This window comes from Macrotis lagotis, chromosome 5 (assembly GCF_037893015.1).
Source record: "Macrotis lagotis isolate mMagLag1 chromosome 5, bilby.v1.9.chrom.fasta, whole genome shotgun sequence".
In the NCBI taxonomy this organism is placed as follows: Eukaryota; Metazoa; Chordata; class Mammalia; order Peramelemorphia; family Peramelidae; genus Macrotis; species Macrotis lagotis.
In genome coordinates, this window is record NC_133662.1 from 62,786,692 (window position 1) to 62,800,501 (window position 13,810).

General features: G+C 36.3%; 1 protein-coding gene across 1 annotated transcript; it reads right to left on the minus strand.

Moving 5' to 3' along the window:
* Nucleotides 1–1,443: 1,443 nt before the first annotated feature.
* COX7A2 (cytochrome c oxidase subunit 7A2) lies at nt 1,444–6,189 on the minus strand. The gene is made up of 4 exons (XM_074237335.1): nt 6,080–6,189; nt 4,257–4,346; nt 3,387–3,471; nt 1,444–1,646 (listed from the first exon to the last, which is right to left on the minus strand). Exons 1-4 carry the CDS (start codon nt 6,095–6,097, stop codon nt 1,588–1,590), a joined length of 252 nt encoding a protein of 83 aa, XP_074093436.1. The 5' UTR covers nt 6,098–6,189; the 3' UTR covers nt 1,444–1,587.
* Between the last annotated feature and the right edge of the window lie 7,621 nt (nt 6,190–13,810).

Genomic DNA, 13,810 nt, shown 5'->3' on the forward strand with positions numbered 1-13,810 from the left:
TATTTTTTCTCATGTGTGTTTTTCATTCTTCTTTTACATGATTAATATGGATCTATGTTTAGCATAATTGTACACATAGAACTTCTATTAGATTGCTATCAGGGGCAGGAAGGAGATAAGGGAGACAGCAAGAAAAATGTAAAACTCAAAACTTGAAAAAAAGATTGGTGAAAACTACCATTGCATGTCATTGAAAAAAACAAAAAAAAATTTAAAAGTTCAAACCCAAACCCAAACATAGTCATTGGAAGCAATCACCATCAACAGCCTATACTTGACAATCTTGAGGTCCCTTGGCTTTCCAATTCAGTTGTGAGAGCTGCAAAGAGCACTTTAGCTTGAGTTCATACCTAGAGAAGATCCTTATCTCAAACACCTTCAATCAGTTCAGACCACTTTTTTTTTTTAAAGGTTTTTGCAAGGCAAACAGGGTTAAGTGGCTTGCCCAAGGCCACAGGGCTGGGTAATTATGAAGTGTCTGAGACCAGATTTGAACCTAGGTACTCCTGACTCCAGGGCTGGTGCTTTATCTACTTCGCCACCTAGCCACCCTCACTTCTAACAATTAGGAGACACCTCGTTTTCCTGAGCTTGGCATAAACAATCCTTTGCTCACACTCTGGATCATGGCTGTCCAAAATGTGGCCTGCAGTGAGGATTTTATGCGGATCCCTATAGGAAATGAAGCCAAGCTACCACAGAACTCTCACTAAAGTGGCAAATCAAAATATTTTGTCTTATCAATAAAAACTTTCAAAAGTAAGGTTGGACAGCCCTGCTCTGGATGAACTCAGCAGCAAAATCCCTAAACTGTTTCATACCGTCAGGTGGAAGTTCAAATAGCTACCAAAGGGAGAATTTGCTTTGATATCTTTAATAGGAGGCCAGATATGATTAAGTTCTACCCTTTTTAATTTGGTGAAAGTTTTCACAAAGATTCATAAGCATGACTGATTTAGTTCTTGCCACAGGAACATTTATCTGTTGATTCTGACATAAATGTGAAAATTAAAATGAAACCTACATTATTTGAAATTCAGATACACCTGATTCTTTTCAATTAGTGATGCAGTTAACAATTGACCCTGTTTAGTTAGCTGACAACCCTTCCTTTAATTAAATATTTCCTAAAACTAATTTAATTGTATTAATGAATTTTAAAATAATGTAATTGCTCACTGTTTTTGTTAAGGAGGAAGTAGCATAGAGAGAGACAGAGAAATGTGCTTGTCAGTATAGGAAACTCTCTCTCTCACTGTATTTATAATCTGAGAAAGTTAAGCTCAGAATCACCCAGTCAGTATCTGTCAGAGGTTGGACCTGAACCTAGGTTTATAGATAATACACCAAACACCAAACTGCTTCCCCACTGATTCACAGGAATACTTTAGAAAGTCTACTGCAAAAAAAAATTATCCCCCCAAATTAAAGAGTAAGGCAGGGCAAGGTAAAACTGCTTTATTGATTGCAGTTAGTACAGCTCAATAAATATTGATCCCCAAAATGAACTCAGCTATTTATCACATATTGTTCCCTGGAAGGTTGCATGAAATTTAATCAACTGATTCCAATGGAGGCAAACTTGAGTCAATTCTGTTTCTTGGGAAATGAAGCCATGCCAAGCTGATAAAGGGCATAAACTGTTCCTGGAATGGGGATAAATAAAAAAGACAAAATTAGAGGAATGTTCCAAAACCTAAGTGTATAAATAGAAACCTAAGAGAGTTCAGTTACATCATAATTGTCTTCAACAGTTAATAAAAATGGCAACAGATGAGAATGTAAGTCACAGAGGAAGCAATATATTTATAATTAATATTCAGAAAATTTTCTTTATTAAAGCTAGAGAAGCCTCAAGTGAACTAACTATTCCTGAAATACAATGCCAAAATAAACTTAAAGAAAATACAGGACAGCAATTTAAAGAGTAATCTAGACAAATGGTTTTTTTTTTTGGTGTTGGGGGGTAAGGAGATAAGAGTGAAGGAAACATGGAAAGTACTATAACTGTGATTCCATTAATACAGGGAATTTCCAATAAAGAAATTTTCTCTATCAATGAAGCTTAGTAATTTTTCTGCAACCTGCAATCTTAGGGAGTTGCTACATTGACTGAGAAACCTGAGTTGTCCAAGATCACACATGATTATCAAACATGGGACTTAAAAATCAGGTCGTTCTATTCCAAAAGAGGCTCTCTATTCACTAAGAGATGCTACATTAAAAGCTATATAAATTTATCAAAAAATACTAGCTAATTATTAATGTTTATTGATAATAGTGCTCACTACAAGATAATATTCTTAGCTATCAAAACGCAACTAAGGAATTCAAATGTCAACTCCTAAATCTGCCTTTACCCATAAATGACATTTCTTCCATTGCAGGGGTAGCTTTCAGTTGTCTCATTTATGGAATCACTGAGAAATGTTAAAGGTCATCGAGTTCAATTACTCCACCCCTCCATTTTTGCAAATGAAGAAACTGAGGCATCCAGTATCACACAATTATAGTGAGTGTCTTAAAGTAGGATTTGAATGTATTGCTGGCTCTAACTTACTGAATTATTCATTACACATCACTTCATCTAAGGGTTGGAAAGATGAGGCAGAGAGAGGGGAGGGGGAAGAAAATTTAAATAGTGTGGTGTCTTCCACTTTTTTTTTAACCAATTAGTATGTCCTGGAGCAAGAGATAGGAAATAAGACAAATCCTGAAAAACATCATTTTTGTACATATACTCTTTTTTTTTTTAAAGGTTTTTGTAAGGCAAACGGGGTTAAGTGGCTTGCCCAAGGCCACACAGCTAGGTAATTATTAAGTGTCTGAGACCGGATTTGAACCCAGGTACTCCTGACTCCAGGGCCGGTGCTTTATCCACTACGCCACCTAGCAGCCCCTTGTACATATACTCTTAACTCCACTGTATTCTCAACATGACTAAGTTTTGGAAAAATATCAACTCAAAAACAGAGAGAAAAAATAAGGTATACCGAGGATTAAGTAATCATATATTTCTTTCTCTCTCCACAAAGTCCACAATACATACCAATCTACAGTGGCTAATTAATGAATAATGTTGACTAAAGTCAATCTCACATCTACCATCATCCCAGCTCTACATCCCAGAGAAATTGACATAGGTTAGAATGGTGTGGATTTGTGAGCCTGGATCAAAATATTCAGAGAGACAAAAGTAGCAGAAAGTAAGAAAAGCATATAATAAAGGCAGATCAAATTTCACCTGTTTATAATTAATTTTTTTAAAAAAATATTAAAGGATCTTGGTGGAGCTAGGTCAATGAAATCTCAAATACTAATTACATAAATTCTTAGAAAGTTTCTCAACCCTTTGTGAACATTTCCAAGGTTTCAAAATTTCTTACCAACAACTGAAAACAACATGGTGGCTCTATATAGTAGGGCATCTCCTACTCCACCTTTTAGGTGCACTGGAATGCTATCATCTTCCTAGGTTAAAAAAAAAAGAAGAAATTAACAGCTTCATAAAATACTTGGTAAAATTCAAAAGACTAAGTCAGCAATATTCAAAAGTAGCTGCCTATATTGAATTAAATATTGTCACAACTAATAATGCCTAAATATACCTAATAATTTACTAATATTTGATAATATATTTACTAATAATTTCTTGATTGAGGCACCTATACATAAACAAAATTGAAAACTAAACAAAACTGAACATGTTTTCCTCTAGTGGAAGTCAATATGAAAGGCAATAAAAGACAACAGGTATATACTTAGAAAATGTATGAGATTTCACAATTTTGCTCCAATAAAAGTGGTATCACTAAATATTTATCTATTATTAGATACAGCTATTAGAATGTTTTTTCCTACTAAAAACTTGCTTAACAACTTTAAAACAATTGTCAATTTTAAAAGAACACACACACAAGTAAAATACTATTTACAATTAATTAAATAGCATTCTTTTCCCTTGGCAACTTCAAGATCATGCAGCTAGGCTAGTTTGTTCATCTCCAAGGATCCTATCCAGCTGCACCATTTTTCTATTTTTACACTATTATTCTCCCCTTCAAAAAAAGGGTCTTTACAAGGAAAGAAATATGATTTTTTAACCAAAAAAAAAAGTTGTGTTGAAATATATACAATATATCCAAAGTGATTAGTAAACCTTAAAACATAACAAATGCCAAGTTATCATTACCAAGCAAATTAAACTCTATCATTAAAAAATATATAAACATTCTCTTGCACAACAAAACAAATACCTGGAATAACTTTTGCTTTTCTGGAACTTTGTTTTTAAACTGCCTGACTGGGGCAACATTTATGGTCCTGGAGGGAACATGGCGAAGAGCCTAAAGAGAAGAAAGCATATTAATAAAATGTTCTAGTACCAAATAGCTGAAAATTTCCTCAGAAACCATCTAGTTTAATGCCATAATTACTATACACAAAGAAACTGAGTCCCAGAAGGGAATGATTTGCCCAACAAAGTCCATGAAGTTCTGCTACTGCCAGAACTTGAAGACAGGTTCTCCTTGTCCAGTTGACTCTCCACTACACTAAGGAAATAAATACTGAATCTGTGATTTCATTAGTATAGGAAACCTCTCCAAAGAGGACACTTCCTCTAAGAATACAGGATAATACTAATCCTGTTACATATAGTATTAGAGATTTGCCCTAATTATTTAAAGATTAACAATGGATAAGCCCAGGGTTACCAAATCAGTTTGTATCAGGTTCTTCCTGACTTAAGGATACTTGTACCACAATGCCTTTCCCTATAACTACATTAAAAAGTCGCCTAAATTTTCTATCTTTATGCTATCAGAAATGGAGAAAAAAACACGTGAGAAAATATAGAAGCAGGAAGGAGTTAAAGAAAAAAAAGGATGCCAAAACTACACTAAATTCAATCAATTGCATTACAAATTCAATACTATTTTTTAACTGATGAATTACACAACCTCTACTTTGTTAAAATGCCTTCCGCAATCAAACTTATTTACAACCTTGTATTAGGTTGAAATAAGAAAAACTGATTTTCAACCAAAGTTTACTAAACAGAAAAAATGTCAACGAATTGTTTCTTTTAAAAAATAAATTAGTTAAATGGATAAAAGAATGGGGAAAATGCTAGAATTAAAAACATCCTTTTAATAAAAATATAAAAACAAAAATCACAAACTAGTGCTTCTTTTTTAACCTGAAGTACACTAAGAAATTAAAACAGGTGAGGTACTAGAAAAGAATTGCTAGAACTAAAAATGTTCTTTATAAATATAAAAACAAAAAGCCATCAATCCGTTAGTAGAAAGACCCTACTGTAAATTCAAAGCTGAATAGCTGGGGGAAAAAATACATAATCATTGAAGCAACCAGATCGGTAGCCCAGACTCTGCAAACTGATGAGGTCTGAAACATCACTCTTCAAATGCCTTGGCTTTCTGAGGCAGTTATAAAAACTTGATCTTTGCAATAACTGGACCTCAATCCACATCTTAGCTCCGCTTCTTGCTACTTATTTACATGACCTTGGATGGGACATTTTATTTATTTATAGGCCTCATTTGCAAAATAAAAAAGTTTAAAAGAATCGGTTATTCCACATTTACTGTTTTCTTTTTAAATCGTTAAATGATTAAAAAAAAAACGAATCCAAACTTGCCAATCTTTTCCAAAGGGTCTTTAGGGTTCTTTCTCGCCCTGGCTACAGCGGAAGAGCGGGGCTAAATGACTCACTTGCCCAAGGTCACAAGTTAAGTAAAGAATGGAGCCCGGAAAGCTACATTTTTCGCCTCGGCCAAGTTAAGCCTAACAGAAGGTGTCCCGAATCTGCGACACGGAAATGGGGGGGAAGGGCGCGTTTGGGGCCGGCGGCCTCCTCTAAAGCTGGCCTCTAAGCCCTCCTGGGGGTCTCTGTCCCCAGGGCCAGCTCAGGCTCCCCCCGGGGGAGAAAAGCCCCGATCCCTGGGAGGCGCAGGAGCGCGGCCGAGGTCCCAACGCGCCGAGGCTCCTTCGGCCCCTCCGAGGGCTCGTGCCTCCTGGCCCCATACCGAACCGCCCCGCCCGGGGGCTCTCCTACCAGCAAGTTCCGCAGCATTTTGGCCACTAGAGCTCCCCACCAACTGCGACAACTGGACTCTGGGCAAGGACAAGCGTCACACCGGAACCGGAAACAGAACTTGAACCCGGCGCACGCTCCCTAGCGCAGGCTTCTGTCGTTCGCTCTCACGCCCTCCACTGCGCAGGCGTCGCGCTCCACTGCGCAGGCGCCGCCCCCCTCGGGCCTGGGCGCGGCCGAGGCCGCCGGTTCACTTCCCTCTCGCCGGGCCCAAGTGGAGGCTGCGGCAGGAAGGAGCTGCCGGGGGAAAGGTGAGGGCGTCACAAGCCCGAAGAATCAGTGCAGGCTTTGTGCGGAACACGGGAAAATTCAGGGATGAGGATCAAGTCCGAAAGCTTTATGGTTAAAAACAATTGTATTAACATTTTAGGTTAAGGTGGCCCAGTGGAGTCCGGAGGACCTGAGTTCCAATGCGACCTCAATCACTTAATGATTACCTAGCTGTGTGGCCTTGAGCAAGCCACTTAACTCCATTTGCCTTGCAAAAAACCTAAAAAATTATAGTAGAATAAATTAGCTACATAATACAGAGTAGCATTTGATAAATGGAAAGTTCCATGCTTTGGGGACAAAAATTACTGACGAAAATTAAAAAGTAGTTTTAATTACCTAGCTGTGTGACCTTGGGCAAACCACTTAACTCCTCTCTGCCTTGTTTAAAAAAAAAAAGGAGTTTGGCAGAAACTATAGACCAATATCTCATACCATATTCTAAGATGAGTACATGATTTAAACATAGATAAGCAAATTAGAGGAGTATGGAATCTGCTAGATCTTTGAATAAAGGAAAATTTTATGATGAAATGAAGTACAATACAGGATATAGAAATTTTGATTACATTAAATTAAAAAGATTTTGCAAAAACATCCAATGGAAAATCAGAGTCTTTTTTACAGTCAATTTCTTTGATTAAGATATATAGAGGGGCTGCTAGGTGGCTCAGTGGATAAAGCGCCAGCCCTGGAGTCAGGAGTACCTGGGTTCAAATCCAGTCTCAGACACTTAATAATTACCTAGCTGTGTGACCTTGGGCAAGCCACTTAACCCCATTTGCCTTGCAAAAAAAACCTAAAAAGAAGAAAAGAATATATAGAGAACCGAATTGTTAAATGAAACAGTATACCTGTTTCTCACAAAAATTGATCATATATTAGAGCTTAAAGCCTTTGCAAATACAAAAAAAAATCAAATGCATCTTTTACAGATCATAATGCATCCAATAAAAGGCTGCTGAAGAAACCAAAATTAATTTATTAAATAAAGAATAGTCAAAGAACAAATCACAGAGCAATTAATAATGACAAACGACTTTAAAATTCTTTGGATCTCTGATCAACATGATGATCACCCACCATTCAAGGACTCATGAAACATGTTATTCATCTTAACATGTAATAACTAACCACCATTTGAGGACTCCTGATAAAGCATGCATAATTTAATTATTAAAGATAGAAACACTAAAGGGCTAAGGAGGCTGAGAAACACAGATAAATTGCAATGTTTTGTGTGGCTATGTTTATAAAATAATTTTTTCTTTCTTTCCCAGTGGGAAATCAGGGCAAGATTTTTGATGATTGTATAAAGTAATGATTTTTAAAATAGCTTGTTTCATATAGGTATTAATGTCTGAAAAAATTTTCAGCAAATCCAGTGGGTTTCTTTAATAGTTCCATTAAGTACTACTTTAGAACATAAATATTCCTTATGCATGCTTCTTTTTCAGTGCATATGGCCAGATAAATGTCTTAATTATACAACTTACTCAAGGCAACATATAGTATTCAAGAATTCAATGAAATATGCACAAACAGGACCATTTAGAGAAACAACCTCTCCATAATTAATACTTCAATTTTGTCTTTTTTGTATTTGTAATCTGTATTTTGTATAGGGTATCCTACATGACACCAATAAGTACCTTTGATAAATGCATCTCAATATTTATTTTTCTTCTTAATATAAATAATTAGAACATTGATCGAAAGCATCTCCTACTGTTTCTTCTCATATTTGCAACAGTAATACTCTAGAATCAGAGCATAAAGTTTTCATAGAAAGTTGGTAAATGAATTGGTAAAGAAGTTCATCTCTCTTCCATTGTCTTTTTTTTCTAAAGATTTTATTTGAGTTTCACAACTTTTCTCCCAATCTTATTTCCCTCCCCCCGCCATGGAAAACAATCTGTCAGTCTTTGTTTCCATGTTGTACATTGATCCAAATTGAGTGTGATGAGAGAGAAATCACATCCTTAAGGAAGAAACAAAAAGTGTAAGAGATAAGATAATTATCTCTTCCATTGTCTTAAGAGCATAATAGTCTGATAGTTTCCATTTTTTTTAAAAGTTCTTCCCTGATAGCTCTTGAGAATTTATCTTTGCATTCCTATGAAGGTGTAGACTCTGGCATGGATATTTTCTGTCCCATTATATCTTTCTAAGATTGCCTCTTCCATTGGGTAAAGAGGTCATGAAGGTTAAATGCAATAACTCCACTGAGAAGAACAAATTGCCCTACCTTATAATTTGGTATTGATTTTTATCTTTGTGAGCTGACTACACACTCCAAAATGTTTCATATCTATAACTAATAATTTCCTGTCTCTTAACATATAATTGGTTTCATTTTTGTATGTGCAGTACACTATTCAGTGTTCATCACATATGACATGTTCCATGTTTTTTTGTAAAGTTGTATTGATCTTTCAGTTCTATATTGACGTAATTCTATATCTCTCTTCTTTCTACTCAGACAGCCATCCTGTGTAATAAATCTTTTTCAAAAAGAGAAAAAAATAAGAAATCCTATTAACACATCAAAAAATTACAATACTAAAATATTCCATACATGGGGAGGTAACATCTTATTTTTTTTCCTGAGACCAAGGTCATTCTTTAGAATTTTGCAAAATTAATTTTCAATAGTTTGAACAAGCGTTCAATTTGTGTTTGCTCTTTCCATTTGATAGTTACTGTATATGGTGCTTTCTTAGCTCACTATAAGTCATTTTGCATCCATTCAATTCTTTCCCCAATTTTCTATTTATTATATCCATTATTTCTTACAAGACAGTCAAATTTTATGGCAATTCTTGAACAAATGTATTTGTTTCAAATTCTTTGCTGCCACAAAAGTGCATCAAATATAAATATTTTAGTGTCCATGAGGCCTTTTTTGTTTGTTTTTTTTTTGTTTTTGTCCATGACTTCCTTGGGGAATAGGCTTAGCAGAAGGATCTCTGACTCAAAGGGTATGGACATCTTTACTACTTTGCAAAATTCCAAACTGCCTCCCAGCATGGTTGTAACAATTCACAGCTCCACAAACAATGTAGTATTGTGCCCATCTTTCCACAGTCCCACCAACCTTTTGTCATCTTCCTCAATTTGTTGAACATGTAAATTTCAAGAGTTTTTTAAAATTATTTGCACTTCTCTCATTTTAGATTGAGCCATTCTTTCATTCAGTTAATGGTCTGCAATTATTTTGAACATTGTATGCTCATATCTTTTGCCGTTTTGAAGAATTACTTTTGCTCTTCTAGACTTTGGTCTTTAAATACAGTATTTGATGGCCCTATATTTTGCATTCCAAACCCTTATCATGAAACTCTGTTCCCTGGGTCTCTATAAATTTGTTACATAATTTCAACTGAGTTTTCACTGAAACAACACAATCCTTTTTACACCTCCCCAATTAATTCACCATGTCACTAATTTTGGAGCTTTTCCAAATTTTTTTGATCTCTCCTTCAAATCTTCCCCTCAACTGAGAACATTACTTATTTCTTCACTAAAAAAAAAAAATTGCAGCCAAATACAGATAATTCTTTTTTCTCTCATACACTCAAAAGCCTTCCTCTACATCTCTTCCTTTACTCCTGTCTCACATGAAGAGGTGATCCTTCCACATGCACATGTTTCTGTTCCATTTCCATATTCTATGTCCTTTCCCCTCCTCAAGATTACATCCTTCTGTACCCTGCCCTACCAAATCTTAAGGAATTCTCTGTTTCTTTGTTCTTGACCCCTCCTGCAATATTCGGTCTGACTCTTCCTTCTTCCTATTAATCTCCTCCTGGCCTTTCCATTTCTCCTTTCTTTATTGCCTACTCCTCCACTTTGTTCAAATACTCCCATTTCTTCTTCTATTTACTCTTATTTCTCTCCCCCTTCCTTCCCTGTTCCAATAATCCTATCTTCTCAGCAAATTACCTCCTCTATTTCTCCACCTTTTCACTAATTTTCCAACTCTATGGACTGCTTCCATATTGTATGCAAACATGCCCACATGTCTCTCATTAACTCTACCACCACCAATCGTTCCCTCACTTGGTCCGTAAAGCTGAACTATCATCCTATATCCTCTTTTTTTTTTATGACAAAACTCCTTGACTAAACTGACCAGTCAGTTTTCTTCTCACTCTGAACTCCAGTCTGACTTCCACTCTCACCTTTGAACCAAAATTGCTTTCTCTAATTACAGATGTCTAATTTGATATTCTTTAAGATAGAATTACTATTTCTTGTTCTACACATTTCTGATCAGAAATTAGTCTCTTAACTTTTAAGTAATAGTTATAAAATGCCAGTCTGCTATGTAAGGCCTGTCTCCTACAATGTTGACTTCATCTGTGTCACCTGTGGCATCTCAGTGTTAGCACCAATAAATTCCTTACCTAATCAATAAAACTCAAGATGAGGATGAGGAGAGAAAATCCTACTGTTATTTATAAACATTTACTTTTCAACATAAGTGGAATTCCTGTCAATAGGAATTTTAAGCAAAAATGTCATCTATGTGAAATCTCATTGGTTGACTGCCAAAAGTTCTATGATTCTTTGTTCATTTTTTATAAAATGCCCCCTAAATTTTATATCATTATTGGCATTTGCAAGGATACCATCCACCCAGGGTTTTGGTAAGATCCTAGAAAATTAAGCTTCATTTATAAAACTAATTTGTTATTTCATTTTTCTCAGCTCAAGGAAATTGTTTAACATTAAATTGTGCTGTGACCCAGATCTAGGCTTGAACAGACAACTCATCAAAGGGATCCCTAGGAAAACCAGGACACATTTTAAGCCTGGTGTGAATGACTTGTCTAAAGGGGAGATTGTTATTTTTGAAACGCAAATTGCCCTAGTTATGTACTGTATTCTTTAATGAAGTAAAGTTTCTGGGGTTTGGGGAAATTTTTCATTTGGTGAAAATTTGCCTAGTTTTTGGTTTCTGACCAAAGTGGCTGTCAGGGCTTATTTCTGGATCTGAGGAAGGTGTCTTGGTTGGTAAGATATCTCAGTGGTGAGATCTCTAGCATTTTTTGTTTGATAAAAATGTAAAGGAACATTTGCCTGGCATCTTTTGTCATAAGGTTAGTGTATGTTATATATTATCTGTTTATTGTATTTTTTTGGTGTACAGTGTCTTTTTTTGTATATAGTTATTGCTGATGTTTTAAAAAATGGGACACACTACGATCAGAGATCCAGTAGCAAAATCTCTTGCTTTTTATAGGACGCAAAATTATGATTCTAGTGATTATATATTTTGCCAAAAGTAGCAAAAATTATCTAGTGACCAGCTGATCTGTTCTAGTTGGGGATTGTTTGACAAGACTAAAGTTAATTATCTTAAGACAAAATTATTTTAAAAAATTAGCAAAATGTCTAATAAAGAATGGGAATGCTTTTTATCACTGGCTTGGCAAAGTGTTAGAAAGGAAAAGAAAGTCTGAGAAGGCCTCATTTCTAGCTGGAGGGAAAATTTCTCCTTCAAAATTCCCTAGTTCTACTTTTGATTCTCCTTCAACCTGGGTCTCCTCTACTCTTCTCCCTCCTGAGGAAGCAACCTTTGCCTCTCCCACTGATCCAAAAGTTCCAATTTCTCAATCCCCTCTTGTTTCTGTTCCATTTCCATATTCTATGTCCTTTCCCCCTCCTCAAGATTACATCCCTTTGTACCCTGCCCTACCAAATCTTAAGGAATTCTCTGTTTCTTTGTTCTTGACCCCTCCTGCAATATTCGGTCTGACTCTTCCTTCTTCCTATTCATCTCCTCCTGGCCTTTCCATTTCTCCTTTCTTTATTGCCTACTCCTCCACTTTGTTCAAATACCCCCATTTCTTCTCCTTCTATTTACTCTTATTTCTCTCCCCCTTCCTTCCCTGTTTCAAATCCACATTCTCTTTTCCCTTATTCAAAACCTTCCCTTTGTCCTCTAATTTCTTCTTCCACTGTAACCTCTCTGGAATCTATTCCCCTTCAAGGCCTGTTTCAGTTGCTCCTTCTGTTCTGTGTTTTCCTAATTCTCTTGTAACTTCTCCCCTATATTCTCCAATTCTTCTCCTACTATAGCTTCTTCTGTTTCTTCGCTTTGTTCCCCAGTTCCTTCTTCCTGTGCTTCTATCTCATTTCCCTCTTATATGCCTGTTTATTCTTCTCTTCAGTTTCAGCCCTCTTACCTCATTTCCTCCTCTCCCTATTCTCCATGTATCTCATTGTCCCCTTCTCATGTTCTTCTATTCCAACTCCTTCCAAAGTTTCTGCTACTCCTCCTTTGCCTGCCTGGAAAGATCCAAGTTCCCAATACAATTTCCCGGGCTCCAGATAAAAATCTGAAGCAACTTTTCAAGGTTGTAAACACCATGTCCTCAGGCTATTCAACCTGTGGATGGAGAAGGACAAGCTGGATCAGATGTTAAGCTTTACACTTATCCTTGCTATAAATTTAAGCCTTGGGACGGGGTGAGTTGCAAATATTGAAGATTTTCCAAATTCGAGAAAAAGATCCTATTTCCTTTGGTGATCAATTTAGAATTACTCTGCAATCCTATTGCCCTGAGATCCCAGATGTTTGTCAGTTAACTGTAACTCTTGTAGGCAAAGGGGAAGCAAAAAAAAATGGTTTAAAAAGGCAAATATCAAAACTACTTTTGAAGAGCTCCAAAGCACTGATTAGATGGCATATGAAGATCAGGAAAGGCACTATGTGGAAACCCAAGTTATAGGGGGTGCCCTTTATGAATCAATTTCCTGCCATTTCCCCATCAGTGAACTTTTCAAAATTTAAAACTGATGTTCAAAAGCAAGATGAAACAGTGTTTCAATTTTTTGATCACCTAGCAGAGTTTTTTCTTTTTTTTTCTTTTCTTTTTCCTAGCAGAGGCTTTTTGATGCAAATTCTGGCTTGAAGCATGATGAGGAAGGAGGACAGACTCAGTTTCTCTCTTATTTTGTTAACAATCAGCAAACTCTGTCCAGAAATATTAAGATAAGTGAGCCAAGTTGGCAAGATAAATACCCTCAATACATGGTCGAATTGGCTCAGAATTGAATCAGAATTTGGTAGAGCAAAAAGAGTCTGACCTCAAAGAAAAGAGAATTGCAAGCAAAACAAGATAAGGTGCTGACTGTGTAGCTCAAGCAGTTGACAGCCCCCATCCAAGAAACTCCTGTAGATAGGAGGTAGTCTGAGGATCCAGCAACCTGAGTTTTTAACTATTGCAGAAAACTGGGTCATTAAAAAAAACAGTGTAGATCCCTTCTCAAGAATTCAGAAAAGTGTAAAACATCAGAATCCTACAGATATTGGGCTTGTTGTCAATGCAACTCCATTAAAAGTGCAAATAGATCCTCCCCTATGGCTTCCTAGCATAAGACAATACTCTCCGGCCTGCAGCTATTGAGTAC

What these genes read in the sequence shown, in the direction of transcription:
- COX7A2 (XM_074237335.1), bottom strand. An exon ending in AAAAGCAAAAGTTATTCCAG is followed by an intron (nt 3,472 to 4,256) that starts GTATTTGTTTTG and finishes TTTTTAACCTAG; the next exon opens with GAAGATGATAGCATTCCAGT. An exon ending in CATGTTGTTTTCAGTTGTTG is followed by an intron (nt 1,647 to 3,386) that starts GTAAGAAATTTT and finishes TCCCCATTCCAG; the next exon opens with GAACAGTTTATGCCCTTTAT.